The sequence below is a fragment of the Poeciliopsis prolifica genome, unplaced genomic scaffold (genome assembly GCF_027474105.1).
Source record: "Poeciliopsis prolifica strain line A6 unplaced genomic scaffold, Auburn_PproV2 SCAFFOLD044, whole genome shotgun sequence".
In the NCBI taxonomy this organism is placed as follows: Eukaryota; Metazoa; Chordata; class Actinopteri; order Cyprinodontiformes; family Poeciliidae; genus Poeciliopsis; species Poeciliopsis prolifica.
Window position 1 is genome coordinate 4671202 of NW_026562419.1, and position 17761 is coordinate 4688962.

A 17761-nucleotide genomic window follows, 5' to 3' on the forward strand; every position below is an offset into this window, starting at 1 on the left:
AAACTGGATTAGTCTGGAGAACAATGCATGCCCACTGGTACCTCTTGAAGCCATTCCATTTATGGAGGGAAAAAAGTGGAAGGGGAAGTGGAAAAAAGTGGAAAAATTGAAAATGAGTGGATTAACTTTACATATAGAGTCTGGTCTCTGGTGAGGAAGAAATTGGGAGCGCCTTTAACAATATCCCGCATAATAAAAATAGCCAAGATTATTGACTTTTTCCCAAACAAACTGGATACGGGGTTTCAGATATGGGCACAGAAAGGGCTAATAAGAGTTAATCAGCTATTCAGTGGAGAAACTCTGAAAACGTTTGGGGAGTTACAAAATAAATATGGATTATGCTCAAAAGATTTCTATAAGTACCTACAATTAAGGGATTACCTTTTATCGCACAAAGAATGGCCTACCTTGAAACAAAATACATCATCTGTAGAAATATTCCTGATAAAATGTGTAGAGGACCATAATAAGAGGAAGATTGTATCTAATTTATATAAACATTTACAGATGCATTTCTCGGACAATTCTACAGACATAAAGCAAAAGTGGGAACTAGAAATGAATATTGTTATTGAAGATGAGGAGTGGGAGGAGATCTGTGTACAAGGTTTTAAGATCACCCACAGCCCAGGATGGAAGGAATTTGACTGGAAATTAAAAATGAGGTTCTTCAAAACACCTTTTAGTATTTCAAGATATGACAGAAACGCCACAAATTTGTGCTGGAGGGGCTGAAATCAGATTGGGGATCACACTCACATTTTTTGGGACTGCCCAGTGCTGATTCCATTTTGGCAGGGGGTTCAGACAGAAATAAAAAAAATACTTAAGTTTACATTACCACTGAACCCACTGCATTATATACTGGGTTTGACATTAAGAGAAGATAAAAAGGAAGCCCAGTTATTACAGATTCTGTTACTAGTAGCAAGAAAAATGATAACTCTTTCCTGGCTAAAGCCCTTACCTCCCACCCTTCAACAATGGAAAGAAAGATTGAAGAATGTGTATATAATGGAAAAGATAACAGCAAAACTTCATGTAAAAATGGACATCTTTCTGAGTATATGGACCCCAGCTATTTCCCACTTTGGATGGCCACATGGGTAAAGGTGTCAATGGATTATAAAAAGATGTGTCAGTGCCCTTTGTATATTTCTCCTTCTTAATGGAATACACTGGATATGTACACCTCCCTGTCATGTGACGAGGCCTTTTGTATGGTACATAAATTGCCGAATTGGATTTAACTGTTTGCTGACCCCTTTTATTTTATTTTATTATCTTCTTTTTTTTCTTTCTCTTTCTTTCTTTCTTTCTCTTGTGGTATTATGGAAGCCCATGTATAAATGTGCATATGCATATATGTTGGATTCACAATATTGTTAAATAAAGAATGTTAAAAAAAAAAAAACACACCCGTTGCCATGGCAGCCGCCTGCCCCCGCAACCTGAGCAGAGATCAGATTAAAAACATTCAGTTTATGATATCAGGTTTCCAGGCCTGATATTTAGTTATTGATTATGAATAAGTCTCTCATGAACACAGCGGCGTTTGATTGGTTCATTTAAACTCCTGTTGCTCTTTGAGTCGCTTTTTATTGTTAATGAAACCGAAACGCACCTTAACAATAATTACTGAGAATATTGATTTGAACATGTTTTTTTATTATTTAATAAAGTTTAAAATGTTTCGGATGTTTTGATAAGTGCATCAGAACAGGAAGTGCTGGTCTCAGTTTATCACCTCCTGCTGAGATTGACGTGTTGAAACGTTACATAATATCTGTCAGCCGTTCTTAACTCATGTTGAAACAGTTTCAGCAGATAAATTTGTGCAAAGGTCAAATGTTGGTTTTTCATTTATGCACAAACCTGAACTTTACATCGACTGACGTATGAAGACAAGCTGGATTAGATCTGGTGCAGGAGGGGAGGGAGGGATTTCTGTTGTGTGTTTTATTAGGTCTATGTCCCAACATAAAAAACAATCGTGTGTTTCATTTTAAACTTTTTAAAATCGATTTATCTTAACTTAAAGTTTGTTTAATGTTCTTCCTTCCCCCCCAAAATCAGCCATTACTCCCTGGAGCCGGTCCGACCAGAACCAGAACCAGAACCAGGTTACCTGAGTCCAGGTGTGCGGCAGCAGCAGGGGGCGGGTCAGAGTGTGGAACCTCCAATCGGATCGCACCTGGAGGGAGGAGTCAGCATGAAGCTCCACCCCCTTCTGCCCAGCAACACTGCAACCAATCAGAACGCTGGGATCCTGTTGGTCACACAGAGGACCAATCAGCTGCAGGCCGACCTGGACCAGAGTGAGTAAACCATGAAGAGCTCCAGAACCAGAACCAGTAGAAGCAGTAGATCCAGTCCAGAGGTATCTATCCTCCAGTGACATCATCAAGGTGTTTTACCTGAGTGTTTGGTGCTGTGAGTCTGTAGACAGATCCAGACTGGAGGAGAGGAAACCATCGACAGGAAACACCTGAGAACTGCAGCAACACCTGGAGACACAGAGAGGAGAGACAGGGACACCTGGTGGTTGTCAAGGTAACATCAGGTAACTTCCTCTCTCTCCTCCTCACCTTTTCCTTCCTCTCTGGCTCCGCCTCCTTCTCCCTCATTGGCTGGTTCTTTGGGTCCCGCCCCCAGCTGACCACTGGACCAATCAGCAGAGCCGTAGCAGAGAAGCCCAGCTGAAGCCCGCCCCCTCATCACTGCCACCAATCACAGCGTCCTCCAGGCCACGCCCCCTTTGGACTCCATCCTGATCACCATGGAAACGCAGGGGGGGGGGGCTCATGAGCTGTTACCATGGCAACGGAGGAGGAGAGCTCTTCATCACATGAGCCTTCACCCTCCTCATCCTCCTTCTGGTTCCTCTGGATGTCGTCACTTCCTGGCTCCGCCCCCCTCATCCTCAGGTGTGTTGCCATGGTAACAGAGGGGCTCAGGATGAGCAGGTGATCCAGAGAGAACTGCAGGTAAACTCTGCAGAAACACAGGAAGTCAGATTCCCCTGCAGCTCTGAGCATGCTCAGTAGAGCCCCTGATGGTTCTGGTACCAGACTGGAACTGGGTCAGAACCAGCTGGTTCCAGTACCTGCTGGTTCTGTTGGAGATGAAGCTGTTCTGGTCCAGGAGTCGGCAGGACGAGAACTCTGATTGGAGGAACCGCTCCGTTACCATGGTGAAGCTCCGAACACACACCAGGCTGCCTGAAACACACACACACACACACACACACACACACACACACACACACACACACACACACACACGCAGAGACACACACACACACACACACACACACACGCAGAGACACACACACAAGTTCACATGGCTCTCTTTGTGGAGACTTTCCATTGACTTCTGTGAAGAGGTTTTATTCGTATTAAATGATGTTCCTTTATGTCTCGTATAAATGTTTTTTGTATCAAGGTGTTTTTCTGTGCAGCTGCAAACGGTGTACAAACTAATGAACCAAGATGTGTCTACTGCAGTAAGTTTCCAGGGTTGCTGAACTTCCCCAGACAGTTATTTGGGAACTCGCTGTTTTTCCCGTGGCCTTCCCTGCATGGAGACAGAGTGTTTAGTTTTCACCTCCCATAGACATTACAGTGAATGAGCATACAAGGTTTCGTATGTTTTCCTTTGTCTCTTTTGTTTGGTCTTCGAAGATTGAGTCTCCGCCTCGGTAGTAAAGAGAGATGAATAAAGTAACTATGCAGCTCTGGGTTCCTCAGAGCGGATCCTAATTTGTGCCTAATGCAGTGGATTTCTTGCTCTCCGTCTGCAGATGTATTGTGCATACATCCGAACCTTAACCTTTATCCTAACTGTAATCAAAACTCAATTCACCCCTTAGTCCTAACCCTGACCCCTGACCCCAAAACAACCTTCCCCTTGTGGGACCACAGGGAGCAGCAGGTCTCCACAATGTATTCGTTCTGGATCTCCACAGTGAATGACCCGGTTCTGGTTCTGGTTCTGTTCTCCATGGTGGTTGGATTCACTCAGCAGTTCATCATCATCATCATCATCATCAGTTATCTTATCAATAAACAGTAAAATGTTTCAGTGTCTAATGAAGCAGCTCTCCAGGTTTTATCTCCATCAGAGGATCAATGATGCTGATCAGCTGATAATCTGACAGATTAATTTATTATGACAGGATTAATAATCTGCTTCTGATTTAATGCAGAACTGGAACCAGGTCTGAGTCAGGAGCTTTGATTTCAAGTCCTTTGCTGTTGTTTATCTAAATAATGAACCAAACGATGCTCTCATTGTAATGAAGCCCAGTGGTTTTGAATTTGGATGAGATGGTAGAATAAATATCTGTCAGTTAAATCTAAAGCCAATTTCACATCTCAGTGTTGATGTGCTGCTGTCAGAGGAGGGAGAGTAAAACTACATGCCAGAGCCGTGGGGGGCAGATGGGAAAGAAACTGTAGTTCCCCTCATGGATCAACCCTCCATCCTGTGATGGACCCGGTTCATCTTTATGAACCGGGTCCATCAGAATCTCCCGATTCAGGTCCAGAACCTGCTTTCTGATTTGGACCCGACTCACAAACACGCTGCACATTAACATGGATACGACTGAACCACCAGATTTATACAGCAAGACTCATCATAGCAGCATCACCATGGTAACCCAGAGTCGCTAACAACGTTAGCTAGTCAGTTGTCTCAGTAAAATAAAAGTAAAACTCTTTATAAACTTTAAATACCAAACAGTTGGAAGTTTGACTCTCCATCTGATCTGCAGGTTTTCATGTTTCACTCAGTTTTTACTTGGATATTTCATGATTGATGAACCCAAAAGAAATTATTCACAGGAGCAAATCTGCTGAGAATAATTCATCTCTTGTTTTATTTATTGTTATTTTTAATCCCTTTAATTTGATTGGTTGAGCTGCAGCTGCAGAGCCAAACATACAGAGTCTGGAAGAACAGAGGGAGGAACCGGGTCTGTTATACAGAATGAATGAATGAATTAATGAGCCACTTTATGAATAAGTTGTTTTACATTTTAACACTTTGAGTAAAATATCAGCTTCAAGTCAAAGTGAGAAACTTTCATCATTTTTTTCCAAATCTTGATTTTAATAACTTGAGTCTCTGCCTCTGCATCAGTGTTTGAGTTTTCACCTCATTCCTGTTAGATAAAGGATCTGATGAATGAATGAATGAATGAATGAATGAAATCAGGTAGGGTTGGTTTAACCCTATTCAGTAGAACCAGATCAGCTGGTTAAACCAAATTGGGTCCAGTTAGAAACTCTGATCTGGACCTGAACATGATGTGTGTTACTGTGTGTGTGTGTGTGAGTGTTAGTGTGTGTGTGTGGTTCCTACCGATCCAGGCGGTGTTGAAGGCCGACCTCTGACCTCCATCCTCCTCCTCTGCGGTTTCCGTGACGACACAGCTAACAGCTGCTGTAGCGTCTCTGAGCTCCAGGCTCTGTATGAACTCTGACCTTTCAGAGGGCAGCTGGAGGACGCCGACCAGCAGGAGAGGGCGGAGCCTAAGGGGAAGGACACCAAGAGACACTAAAGGGGGCGGAGCCTAACGGGAAGCAGGTTCTGATCCACTTCATCCCAACTGATAGTCTGTGCTGAGTTTACCTGAGACTGTCTCCTGTCCTGGGGTCAGAGGTCAGCGTCCTGCAGGACCAGGAGAGAGGAGAATTGACCTGAGACGAGCCGAGGACACCAGGGGGCAGCAGAGAGCTGAGACACGATTGGAGGGACTGGAGGAGATCTGAGACACTGAGGAGCTGAGGGACAAACGGGTCCATCTGGTACTGAGGACAGAGAGACACTGAGTCCATCAGAGGACAGACAGAGGGATGCCAACACAAGTCCACCTCTCTGCACCAACAGGAAGGGGCGGGACTTACCATTGTCAGTCTCAGACTTTATATGGAAATGGGGCCGTTGCACTCCGGAAGTAAAGGGGGCGCTGTTTCCTTTATTATCCTCCCGTTTTATTTTTCTTTTGATATCTTATGAAGGATTTTCACTCTCAGTATGTATTTTAACTTCTCTGTTATTTACTTCAGTGCAGATCACAGTTTGTTTAATTGATTTTTAGAACTATATGTAAACATCAACAAAAGTAAACAAAAACAACAATCAACAAGAAGCTCAGCAGCGTCAACATAAAAAAACAAAACATACAAAATAACCAGGCCTGGTTTTAAATAGTCAGAACTCTATAAACATCCAACTGAGTGATAATATTGAATGTAAAGAAATAAAAAAATAAAGATTATAGACTCTGTAAGACAGACTGCAGGGGGTCCCAGATACTCCACAATTTGTCCGACTTTTTATGAAGGTCATGAATCAGTTTTTCTACTGAAACAATAGCAGAGATGTTTGGTTTCCACATATCAGCTGCAGCCTGCAGTGCTGAACGTCTCAGTAATTTACATTTAACAGAAATAAGATGATCACAAGCAAATGTTTAGCATCTGCATGATTAGAAAGACAGAAGGAAAGAGTCACAGAATAATTTATCAATGATCTCTTGGATCATCAGATTAACGGTTTTCCAGAAAATCTGAACACGATTCCAAGACCAAAACAAACAAATGAATAAATGTCTCTCTATGTATTTTACATTTATGACAAAGATCTGAAGCATCAGGAAACATCCTCCGAAGGTGAACAGTGTAGAATAAGTTTGGAGGAAGAATTTAAAGTTCTGCTCCTGCATAGAGACTCGGGTCCAGTTGGAGAAAAGCCCATTACAGATTTCCTCCTGATCTGCTGATCCAACATCAGAGCAGATCACATTTTTAACAGATCCTGTGTCTTTCTGTGTTCTTCTAAATCTGCTCCTTAGTTGCATATTATCACCTTTATACTGCCTCTAGTGGCGTGGGGAGGTAACAGAACTAATATAATTATATTATTAAATCAGAATAGCACAAAGTCTTTATTATTTATTATTAATTCTGGCAACATAACAGATAAATTATCTTAGGGTTAGGTTTGGAAAATCTTAGTGGCATTTCCCAGACCTCTCATTTTCCACAAAACAAGCCTCAAATTATTACCTGTGCTGGTCATACCTCACTATTCCACCAGAGGTATGTAAGATACATTGTTGTATGTCAGTCTGATTTTGGCTGAACAGAGACTGATACTTGGTATATTGTCTGTTGATAACTATAGAGAGAGAAGAAAGAGAAAAGAGAAAGAAAAACTAAACACACATCTGGACCTACAGTCATGGCCAAAAGTATTGAAAATGACACAAATATTATATTTTCACATGATCTGCTGCCCTCTGGTTTTCATGTGTGTATGTCAGATGTTGTCATCACATACAGAAATACAATTGCAATCATATTATGAGAAACAAAAGCTTTTATTGACAGTTAGAATGAGTTAATGCAGCAAATCAATATTTGCAGTGTTGACCCCTCTTCTTCAGTACCTCTGCAATTCTCCCTGCCATGCTCTCAATCAACTTCTGGACCAAATCCTGACTGATAGAAGTCCATTCTTGCACAATCAATGCTTGCATTTTGTCAGAATTCCTAGGTTTTCGTTTATCCACCCGTCTCTTGATTATTGAACACACGTTTTCAATGGGATAAGATCTGGGGAGTTTCCAGGCCATGGACCCAAACTCTCTATGTTTTGTTCCCTGAGCCAGTTAGATATCACCTTTGCTTTATGGCAGCATGATGGAGCCATCATGCTGGAAAAGGCATTGTTCATCACCAAACTGCTCTTGGACGGTTGGGAGAAGTTGCTCTTTGAGGACATTCTGGTACCATTCTTTATTCATGGCTCTGTTTTTAGGTAAGACTGTGAGAGAGCCGACTCCCTTGGCTGAGAAGCAACCCCACACATGAATGGTTTCAGGATGCTTTACAGTTGGCCTGAGACAAGACTGGTGGTAGCGCTCACCTCGTCTTCTCCGAACAAACCGTTTTCCAGATGTCCCAAACAATCGGAAAGAGAATTCATCAGAGAAAATGACTTTACCCCAGTCCTCAGCAGTCCACTCCCTGTACCTTTTGCAGAATATCAGTCTGTCCCTGATGTTTTTCCTGGACAGAAGTGGCTTCTTTGCTGCCCTCCTTGAGACCAGGCCTTGCTCCGAGAGTCTCTGCCTCACAGTGCGTGCAGATGCACTCACACCTGCCTGCTGCCATTCCTGAGCAAGCTCTGCACTGTTGGCAGCCCGATCCCGCAGCTGAAACACTTTTAAGAGACGGTCCTGGCGCTTGCTGGTCTTTCTTGGGCGCCCTGAAGCCTTTTTGGCAACAATGGAATCTCACTCCTTGAAGTTCTTGATGATGCCATAGATTGTTGACTGAGGTGCAATCTTTCTAGCTGCGATTCTCTTTCCTGTTAGGCCATTTTTGTGCAGTGCAATAATGTTTCTTTAGAGATAACCATGGTTCACAGAAGAGAAACAACGATGCCAAGCACCAGCCTCTTTTTAAAGTGTCCAGTGGTGTCCTTCTTACTTAATCATGACAGATTGATCTCCAGCCGTGTCCTCATCACCATCTACACCTGTGTTAATGGAGCAATCACTGAAACATGTTAGCTGGTCCTTTTAAGACAGGGCTGCAATGAAGTTGAAATGTGTTTTGGGGGATAAAGTTCATTTTCTAGGCAAATATTGACTCTGCAATTAATTGCTGTTATGCTGATCACTCTTTATAAAATCCTGGAGTGTATGCAAATTGCCATTATAAAAACTGAAGCAGTAGACTTTGTAAATATTAATATTTGAATCATTCTCAAAACTTTTGGCCAAGACTGTAGACACCTTTAAAGAAAAACTAAAATGTACGTGTCCATCGTACAGCAGGGCACCGTTATACTAACATTTTCCTCCCAAAATCAAAATGGTCTCTTGTTAGAAGGCAACCAGCTCAGACCAGACAACCAGAAATTCAAACAATGTAACTTCGAAGAACTTCTGAAAAACTACATCACTTAGTTAAATCCATGTAATAACCTAATACTCCTCAATATAAATAATGCTGGATCTGAATGAGTAATCTGTTGGTCATCATGGTTTCTAGTCCAGTCTGTGTGACAGTAATCAGGTCCAGGACTCATTTTAGTTGTACAGGTTAATTAAAAGAATAATAAAGAAATTCTCGAGACGGCTTTGCATTAAACAAGCTATAAAGAATCGTCTGAATTCTGGAAGTGTCCAGATTAATACCACAGATAAACCACTTGCATCCAGCTAATAATTATTCCACCAGTGGGTTCGGGCTGGGTGGTGGAGGAGAGGGCCAATATAGTGAAGAGAGCCGATGTAGTGCTTGGCTTCCTCAGGTGAAGCCAGAAACCTTGGACTCCTATTCTCTGTCATGATGAATGGCTTGTCTGGGTAGCGCAGAGCAGCCTGAGTCCTCGATCATACAGTCTTTCATGATCCAGTGGTAAGCTGAGTGCAAATCTCTGGGCAATAATCTCCATAAATGTGAAACAGGGTACCCTTGTACTTCAACTTGCCTCTTAATTCTCTGGCTTTGTGTAACAAGCTCCTTGGTTTGATAGTTGTGGAAACACAATTACAGCTCTGGGTTTCTCACGGGGCCTGGTTTCTCTGTTAGCATCTGATGAGCAAGATCCTCTTTCAACGTATCCTCCCTGAAGATCTCCAGAAGTAGTTATGAGGGAAATGTTGTTGGGTGCGATCCTTCTAAGCCTTCAGTCCTACCAACCTGCCGTTGTTACGACGGCTCCTACTTTCCAAACCAATTAGCTTAGCTTTCAGTCTGCTGTTCTCTCTGGTCACCGTCGCTAGCTAGGCTTGAATATCCTGTGTGTCATTGTTCATGGTAGAGATGAAATACGCTGCTGGTGGGTAGAAATGGTAGATTCAAAGCGCTCCAGTTTGTTTCAAGTTTATAAGCGCCTCACTGAACAACGCTGAGAGGGATTACTTGTGGTCAGCTAGCATAGCCGTTAGCATGTGGTCAGCTAGCGTAGTCATTACCACAGTGCTTCTCAATTATTTTCCGTTACGCCCCCCTAGCAAGAAGAAAACTATACGCGCCCCCCATTCCCCACCGTGACTATCCATCTCTGCATAACATTTTTTCCTTATTAACATTTTTTTCGCTGAAAAAACTCTAGCGGCTTATCGGCGTGATTGGGATGTAACGTATTTAAGTGACGCGCTAATTTATTTGGCTTCATGCTGTCCGCTGCAAGCATTTTTAGACACAGCAAACACAGCGGTCTTTCCTCTTCTCCAACTGTAGTCACAGTGAAGCCAAGCGCTAAATACGCTTCGTCGTATTTCCTCTTCTTAGCTTTCGGTTGACTTTCTGTTGTCTCATTATCTTTGTCTCTCTCCGCTTTTCTTTTCATCCCTGTGAAAAACTTTTTCATGTTGGGGGTTGTTGAATAACGGACGCCATAGACAGAACGCAGTCGGAGCTTTTTGTTGACTTAACACTGCTAACCAAGGCAAACCTGTTGTCTTGTAAGTCGTAAAATGTTGCACTGTCGCAAACGTGACAGAAGTAACAATGAGAGCGCCACTGCCGTCTACTGTGCGCAATTACACTTTATACTAGTACGGCCAAAAAAAAGCCTGTTCCCCAGGATCACACGCCCCCCCAGGTATCGCACCGCGCCCCCCAAAGGGGGCCCGCCCCACTATTTGAGAAGCACTGGATTACCATGTGGTCAGCTAGCATAGCTGTTAGCACCGCCATGATGTTTCCCTTGTCCTTTTTCTGCTCTTCTCTTTTTGTTCTGCTCATCATTAGACTGACTGGTCGCGGTTCCAGTGTAACTATAGTTACTGTTGGATTAACAAACAGGAAGTGAAATTTAACACAGTATTGATGTTCAAGGTGGGAGCTTCAGAAAAAGCGTCTGCTCCATCTTGGGGTAGATGCTAGTATGAATATTAGTTAGCATTAAAGGTAACCTAGCTGTTAGCATTGAGCCGTTAGCATTGCAGTGGGTGAACAGGTGACACTGTGGGTGGTCAATGATCCTAATGCCACTAATACCCCCTAACTCCCCCCATGCATCGGGATGAAACAGATTCTTCTATATATTGTTGTGCTTGATGTTAGAATGTAATAAAGTATCGTATTGATATTTATAGAAAATGAATCTCCATCAGGTCCAGACAAGCTGAACCCTTCACTGAGCAGAACTCAGTCACAGTTACTGACTGGTTCTGTCAGACTCGGCCCGGTCCAGTTAGGTGTGTGTGTGTGTGTGTGTCGGACCTGCAGCAGGGATTCTGCTCAGCGCCATGTTTCCGCTTCGTGCACCGGAAGCCCCGTCCATCCAGCCAAGCAGCCAATCAGAGCCCGGCTGACATTTGGACAGAACCAAAGAGAGGGAGGAACTATGGAACCTGTCCAACCGGAAGTCGTGACTCACTTTTAACCCAGAAGTGACTGTAGCTTATTGTATCAGAAACTGTAGAATATTCACTATTTAGATGCAGAGACCAGAAGAGGAAATGTCTGGATCAACATTGTTAGATTATTTTTAGACTCCTGTTCTTCCGACCCAGAAATGAAATCAGACCAGAGGAAACTTAGAAACCCTGAACAGGAGCATCAAGTTTACATACTTTAGATTATTAGATTATTTATCTTCTTTTGCTCTGTCCTTTAGTTTGTTATTTTGTTTGTATTTCTTTTTAATTCCTGTAAAGCACTTTGTGTTGCCTTGTTGCTGAAAATGTGCTATAGAAGTAAAATGACCTTTAGTTCCCTCTCCCAACCTGAACATTTTCCACCAATCAGAGCCGTGAATGAGACGGAAACTGAAGAGGAATCAGATGAACTGGTTTAGTTCTGAACAGATGGATCAATAATTTGGTTTGGATTTTATATGGTGGATGTCCAACAAAATGAGGTCATTTATGAAACATGTTATCAAACTATTAAAGGTTGATCCACAGATTTATTCCCCTGAACTTTTCTTTACCTGCAGTTCAGCTGGTAGAACCAGAAACCTGGAGACATAGATTGGATTCATTTAGTGACATAACATGAGAAAATAACTCAAACTTCTTTTTCTTTTTCTCACTCATGTCGGCTTTATGATACTCATGAAGCGTCTGCATCTCATTCTGCATCCAACAACAAGATGTGTTGATGTCAGACATAACCGACAACAACCCAACTTTATGTATCAGGATTCAGGACCAGAAACTCAAACATTTCCCACATAGAGCAGAACATTCAGTTATAGTTTTGGGTTTTTAGGCTCCATGTGTATTTTGCTTTTATTAAAAGTGATCACTGTGATCGATTAGCCACCGCTGCTATTAGCCACCGCTGCTATTAGCCACCGCTGCTATTAGCCACCGCTGCTATTAGCCACCCTAACACAGATAATTTAAATACCTGCTTTACTGATGATCTGTCCAAAACTCATCTTTTTCCACATCACATCTATTTAAGTTTGTCAAAGTCAAGGATAACTGACCTACTTCACTTTACCTCCATATTTTTATCTTAGTTAAATCATGATTGGGTGTCGTCCTGCTGCAATGGATCTATAGTTTAAAATGACATCGGAGCTCATTTAAAAATATATGATATATATCATGTTTTGTGACATAGCAAAATATATCAATATTAGATTTTCCTCATATTCCTCATCTCTATTACCACCCCACACCACTAGAGGCAGTATCAGGCTTGAAAAGATGCGACTAAAGAGCAGATTTAGAAAAACACAGGAAGTTACAGAATTAGTTAAAATTGTGATCTGCTCTAAAGTAAATAATAGAGAGAAGATCAATACATGCTGAGAGTGAAAATCAATCCTAAAGGTGAAAATAAATAAAAACAGCAGACTGTGGATAATATAGGAAACAGCGCCCCCTTCACATCCGGAGTGCAATGATTCCATTCCCATATAAGGTCTGAGACTGACAGTAGTCCCGCCCCTTCCTGTTAGCTGCAGCAGGTCCTTCTCACCTGCTCCAGAGGACAGCGGTGAGGCCTGTCCAGCATCTCAGAGTAGATGTCTCTCTGTCCTCTCTGTGTCCACAGGGTCTCTGATAGTTTCCAGGACAGAAGACAGACGCAGCGAGGAAGAGGAGGATGAAGAGGAGGACGGGGGGGGTCGGTGGGGACCAGACTGGAGACAGAGGAAAGGGGACAGTTAGTGGGACATGTTGGAGACATGAGACAGAATCTGACAAAGTGACGCCATGTTTATTATTAATGATGAAACTAGAAAAGATCCAAAAGTTTCACAGATCAGGAAACATTTTCATTTATGTAATATCAAGGAAGCAGGAAGTAGATCAGCTCTGTTAGCTTGGACAGCATTAGCATGTAGCTGAGCTGCAGTTTGATGTTTTGGTTCATTCAGCACTGAAATAAGACAACACACACTCAGTTTCTCTGTCTTTGTGGGACTTTCAATGGTTTCCATTCATTTCTACAGTCAAAACAAAACTCAGTTTTGCAGGTTTCTGGGTTCAGAAAGTTTTTCCCCTCATGGGGCCCAAAAAATTTTCCCACAAGGAGCAGGAGGCCAGAACCATACTGTACACAGAACAAGGTAAATACACACACACACACACACACACACACACACACACACACACACACACACACACTGATCCTCAGCAGATGTTTAAATGATCATCACTTAGATAAATGATGATAAAAATGTTCTGTTTGGGTTTTTTACTCTCTTCCTGTTTGATGGTTTTTGTGTTGATTTCTAATTGTAAAGTCAAATTAGAATAAAAAGAAAAAAAGAAAAATGAGGAAAGGACAAGAAAAAGAAAAGACGCTCTCACTGTTTTACACAGTAAAAAAGCAGGAAATCAAAACAGGAAGTTCAGCGTCTCTCTGATCCTGGTGGATCTGCAGACGGTCGGGCAGAAACTGTTCATGAGGTCGGAGGTCGGACTGATCTGGAGTCGACTGACCTCCAGCTGACCCGACATGTTAACACCTGGTGGCGGCCATGATGGACTGAAGAATTGATTGTATTGATGAAATCTGGAGTTGATTGATTGGTGATTTTTATGATTGAACTGATTGTTGAGAGTTTGGCTGATTTAGTGATGATAGAAATTCATCTATTAATTTATTGAGGATTAGATTAAGAAAAATAATAACGAAGATATTTATCAAATAAATGAAGAACATAATTGAGGAAATTCATGCAATGCAGAGACTGAACTTTTCATTAAGACTTGACACTAATAAATATAAAATATCCTGGAGGAAATGGATCATCATCAGTCTGACACCAACTGGATAACTGATGAAATTACCTTTTCTTTTCTTTTTACTGTAACTTTTGTTCAAGGGAGGTCTAACTGTTCAATGTCTGTATGTGTTCTTGGAAAAATCCTAAAATGATAAAAATAAAGTTTAAAAAACTAAAACAGTCCACAGTCCAAAACAGCACAGCTGAAGCTCAACACAGGAAGCAACGGGGAAAACAAATGAACCAACAAGTGATGAGAGACGATCAGGATCCAATCAGAAACAGGTGGGGTTAAACACACTGAGGGTAACCATAGAAACCAGACACCTGGGAAGAATCAGGAAGAGACAGAACAACATGGAGACTCAGAAACTCAATATGAACAGAGAGAGAAACACAGATTATGAGTGAAATTAATTTGATAACTTATGTACAGATTATTAATACTTATTTATTTTATTATTCTGGGTTTGTTTAAAGGTTTTAGCTTCCTCTGGACCAAATGTAAAACTATATTCTGACTCTCTGATGAATAAATGGAGGAAACTGTTTGGTCCTCTGAGTGAAATCTAGTTGATAAAATCTACATAGATCCATCAGCATTTCACCTGGAGAAACACAAACTACAGGAGAATCAGACTAATAATATTAGAAATTAATATCTGAGGGTCAGAGGAGCAGATGGGTCAGGTCGGCCATGTTGTTATGGCTACCACAGGTCTGCGTGTAGCAGCGCGACACAAAGAGCAAGAAAAAGCAGACTAAAAACCTCAAATGTCTGAAGATCATGGAGGATTTTATCATCATTAATGATCATTTATTTGATTTATAATGATCATTTATTTGATTTATAATGATCATTTATTTGATTTATAATGATCATTTATGATGATCATTTATGATGATCATTTATCATCATTAATAGGAAGAAATATTTATAAACAGCAGCAGCTGTTAAACTGACTTTAACACCATCAGTTATGAAAACATCATTATTTAGGGCAGAGGAACCATCAGAACCATCAGAACCTTCAGAACCTTTAGGACCCGATATACAGGGTGAAAGCGGGTCAGACCGGTCCGGACCAGAACCATCACCTGTGGGCCAGCTGAGAGGCCATCCTGCAGGTCCAAAGGTACTGGTCCAGTCCTCTGATGCTCTGCAGCAGTAACCGTGGCAACACTCCGTCTCCAGGGCAACCGGGCTCTCTGGAGGCCCCGCCCACCCGGCTGAACGCCGACACCCTGAGGGACGAGAGGCAGCAGCAAAGCATGCTGGGAGGGAAGTCAGGGCTCGGCCGGAACAGGAAGTGGACCTGATGCAGCTGGAGGACGGAGAACAGATGGTCAGATTAGAGGTCAGGGGTCAGATCAGTGTCCAGCAGCAGCTCTCACCTCCACCTGGTCTCCGGGTCTCAGTTTCCTCCTCGCTGGCGGCTGATAAGCCAGGCAAAGCCCCACCTTCCCGTCCAGCAGGTAAAGCCCCGCCCCCTCACTCACCACCTCCGTCACCGTGCCCTATCACAGGAGAGGGGCGGAGCTTAGCTCTCAGGTAAACATTGCATCTGTTTCATTGCAGGACCAGAACCGGGACTGGAGCAATGGGCTGTTACCAAGTTCATGGGACAGCCAATCAGAAGCCTGCTAGCTAGCGGCAGCCAATCAGAGGCCTGCTAGATAATAACCAGGACTGGTTCTGATTGGACCTGGACTATATAAATATCTGAACATTTAGCATTAAACAAAAATCACAGCTTGAAAATTAAAGGCAGAAAAATAATTTCCTAATCCTAAACCTGCCGGAGAAAATATTTGTTATATTTAAATGTTAAACCCAGTGGAGTCTCTGGAGGTCATGACCCCTGACCTCTGGGGTCCCACAGTGGAAACAACTGGTGCAGACAGACATGATGCTGTAGTTGTTGTTGGAACTGGGAAATTCTAACTTCCCATTTTTAAAATCCTCAGTAACACAAGTCAGATTTTCCAGTTGGAAACTGGGAGAAGCTTCGACCAACCCAGTTACTAATTACAAGACTCCATGCTTCAATATGGCCGCTCCTCCTGCTAACAGTTCAATATGGCCGCTCCTCCTGCCAACAGTTCAATATGGCCGCTCCTCCTGCTAACAGTTCAATATGGCCGCTCCTCCTGCCAACAGTTCAATATGGCCGCTCCTCCCGCTAACAGTTCAATATGGCCGCTCCTCCTGCTAACAGTTCAATATGGCCGCTCCTCCTGCTAACAGTTCAATATGGCCGCTCCTCCTGTTAACAGTTCAATATGGCCGCTCCTCCTGCTAACAGTTCAATATGGCCGCTCCTCCTGCCAACAGTTCAATATGGCCGCTCCTCCTGCTAACAGTTCAATATGGCCGCTCCTCCTGCTAACAGTTCAATATGGCCGCTCCTCCTGCTAACAGTTCAATATGGCCGCTCCTCCTGCTAACAGTTCAATATGGCCGCTCCTCCTGCTAACAGTTCAATATGGCCGCTCCTCCTGTTAACAGTTCAATATGGCCGCTCCTCCTGCTAACAGTTCAATATGGCCGCTCCTCCTGCTAACAGTTCAATATGGCCGCTCCTCCTGCTAACAGTTCAATATGGCCGCTCCTCCTGCCAACAGTTCAATATGGCCGCTCCTCCTGCCAACAGTTCAATATGGCCGCTCCTCCCGCTAACAGTTCAATATGGCCGCTCCTCCTGCCAACAGTTCAATATGGCCGCTCCTTGCATCAACACAGGAAGCTGTGTTGATATAGTGTTGATTTCACAGGGATGTCGGAGTCTGAGATAAAGCTACATTTAGCATCTGTTGGTCTAAGATGAACAAAAAATATATAACAATTATCTTTTATACTGTACTAACAGCCAATGAGAAGCCTCCTGGATAAAAACAGCCAATGAGAAGCCTCCTAGATAAAAACAGCCAATCAGAAGCCTCCTACCTGGTAGCTGATGACTCTGGAACATTTAATTCTCCCTCCTGATTGGACAGGGAGCTCCTCAGGCTCCGCCTCCTCCAGCAGCTGGTCAGAGTGGGTGGGGTCAGGCGCAGAGAGGGGGAGGGGCTCCGGGTCCTCTGGGTGTGTGTGTTCCAGTGTGTGTGTAGCCTCAGAGTGTGTGTGTCCAGGTGTGTATTGAGTGTGTATCTCTGATCTGTCGGTCACACACAGCACGCCGTTTCCTCTCCATCCTCTGAGAACACACACTCTGAGAGCCGTAACACACACTGTGACACCAACACACACACACTGGGCCCACCACAGCCTGCTGCCCTGCACACACACACACAGGCAGAGATATACACACATAGACACACACATATACAAACACACACACAGACACACATATATTTAGTTATGTTCATAATAACGTCAGTGTGTTTAAAAAGGTGATCAAACCTCAAAATTCTTCAAATAAATTGTATTTTAACGCATTGAGGACATTTTATTTCAAAGCAAAGAGGTGAAAAAATTAATTGAATATTAACTACATTTTACAGAAAGTCAAGAAACATAATGTTCAAAAATAGC

The 17761-nt window shown here is 42.8% G+C and overlaps 1 protein-coding gene across 1 annotated transcript in view; it reads right to left on the bottom strand.

Moving 5' to 3' along the window:
- Positions 1–17761, bottom strand: part of LOC129376438 (CST complex subunit CTC1-like) — an 81184-nt gene that overhangs the window by 20284 nt on the left and 43139 nt on the right. The window contains 13 exon segments of the mRNA XM_055056073.1: positions 2132–2272; positions 2421–2510; positions 2592–2713; positions 2716–2742; positions 2745–2804; positions 2807–2997; positions 3110–3224; positions 5371–5540; positions 5641–5819; positions 12972–13134; positions 15325–15551; positions 15622–15744; positions 17174–17503. Of these exon segments, the coding sequence (XP_054912048.1) occupies positions 2132–2272; positions 2421–2510; positions 2592–2713; positions 2716–2742; positions 2745–2804; positions 2807–2997; positions 3110–3224; positions 5371–5540; positions 5641–5819; positions 12972–13134; positions 15325–15551; positions 15622–15744; positions 17174–17503 (1938 nt within the window).